The 1,450-nt window shown below is 42.4% G+C and overlaps 1 protein-coding gene across 1 annotated transcript in view; it reads right to left on the bottom strand.

The window, feature by feature from the left end:
* Positions 1-657: 657 nt before the first annotated feature.
* Positions 658-1,450, bottom strand: part of LOC106879075 (elongator complex protein 6) — a 6,023-nt gene continuing 5,230 nt past the window's right edge. Inside the window, exon 2 of the mRNA XM_014928505.2 lies at positions 658-1,061. Within this exon, the coding sequence (XP_014783991.1) occupies positions 673-1,061 (389 nt within the window). The 3' untranslated portion in view covers positions 658-672. The remainder of the gene's footprint in view (positions 1,062-1,450) is intronic.

The following is a 1,450-nucleotide window of genomic DNA, read 5'->3' as shown; positions in this document are numbered from 1 at the left end:
CACCATTCGAGCGTGGTCATTGCCAGTGTCACCTAACTTGCTCCCGTGCTGATGTCACGTAAAATGCATCATTTGAGTGTAGTTGATGCCAGTACTGCCCAACTAGCCCTTGTGCCAGTGGCACGTAAAAAGCACTCACTACACTATCAGAGTGGTTGTCATTAGGAAGGGCATCCAGCTGTAGAAACTTTGCCAAATCAGATTGGAGCCTGGTGCAGCCTTCTGGCTTCCCAGACCCCAATCAAACCGTCCAACCCATGCTAGCATGGAAAGCAGACGTTAAGCAATGATGATGATAATGTGTGTCTGTGTTTTCTTCCCCCATCACTACTTGAGAACCAATGTTGGTGTGCTTACATCCCCGTTCAGCAAAAAAGACTGATAGAATAAGTACAAGGTTTAAGAAATAAGTCCTGATGTCAATTCGTTCGACTAAGACCTTTTAAGTTGGTGCTACAGCATGGCCACAGTCAAACGACTGAAACGAGCAAAAGGATAAAAGAAAATGAGTGTGTGTGTGTGTGTGTGTGTATTTGTCCCCCACCGCCACTTGATAATTGGTGTTGGTTTGATTACATCCCCATAAATCAGCAGTCCGGCAAAAGAGCATGATAGAATAAATACCAGATTTTAAAAATAAGTACTGGGAATTAATTTGTCTGACTAAAACCTTCAAGAGAAGGTGCCCCAGCATGGCCACGGTCCCACGACCGAAATGAGCAAAAGACAGAACATAATACCCCGCTTTGCTAACAAATAAACCTGTAACAAGCTCGTCTCCCTCCATATACATACCTCGCCATGAACGTCGTTAGAGTGTCCAGTTGAGAGAGGTGTGACCTGCAAGTGGCAATCGCAGCTGTATATAAGATGTTTGAGAAGCATCCGGTCTTGTTCATCTTCGTCGTTGAGGATCAAATGCGTCACGAGGGTACCACCTTTCTGTCTGCACACAGACGCCACCAGAGTGTTGCAGAAAGTGACTAGTTTCAACAAAGGCACACCGATGGTTAGTAACACACTAACGTTGTCTAGGATGACGACGGGTCGTCTGTTTGTACCTAGATAAAAACAGAAAAAAGTTATTTGCATTTTTATTAGAAGATGGTGTCCCAGCAGGGCCACAGTCGGATCTAGTTCAAAACGGGGGCACCAGTATTTTCTTAACGAAACACTTTGAAACTTGGGACACTTGTAGAATGTGTCATATAAAACATTTTTTTCTCTTAGTCTTCTTAACAAAAAAACGTACATTGCAAGTTATTTCATGTTAAAGTTGTCGTATTTCTGTAATTTCAACCAATGACTGACGTCCATTCAGTCGAATACATTAAGTGCTGACTACGTAAACAAACGATTCTCAAACGATTTTGGCGGTGATAAAATTATTATTTCCTTGTCAAAAAATGGCTGAAGCATATTGGCAGTAGCTAATGAACCTTTCTATTAT

Source organism: Octopus bimaculoides, chromosome 29, assembly GCF_001194135.2.
Source record: "Octopus bimaculoides isolate UCB-OBI-ISO-001 chromosome 29, ASM119413v2, whole genome shotgun sequence".
Lineage (NCBI taxonomy): Eukaryota > Metazoa > Mollusca > Cephalopoda > Octopoda > Octopodidae > Octopus > Octopus bimaculoides.
Note: the sequence above shows the minus strand (reverse complement) of the source record. Positions and strands in the feature narration are given on the sequence as shown.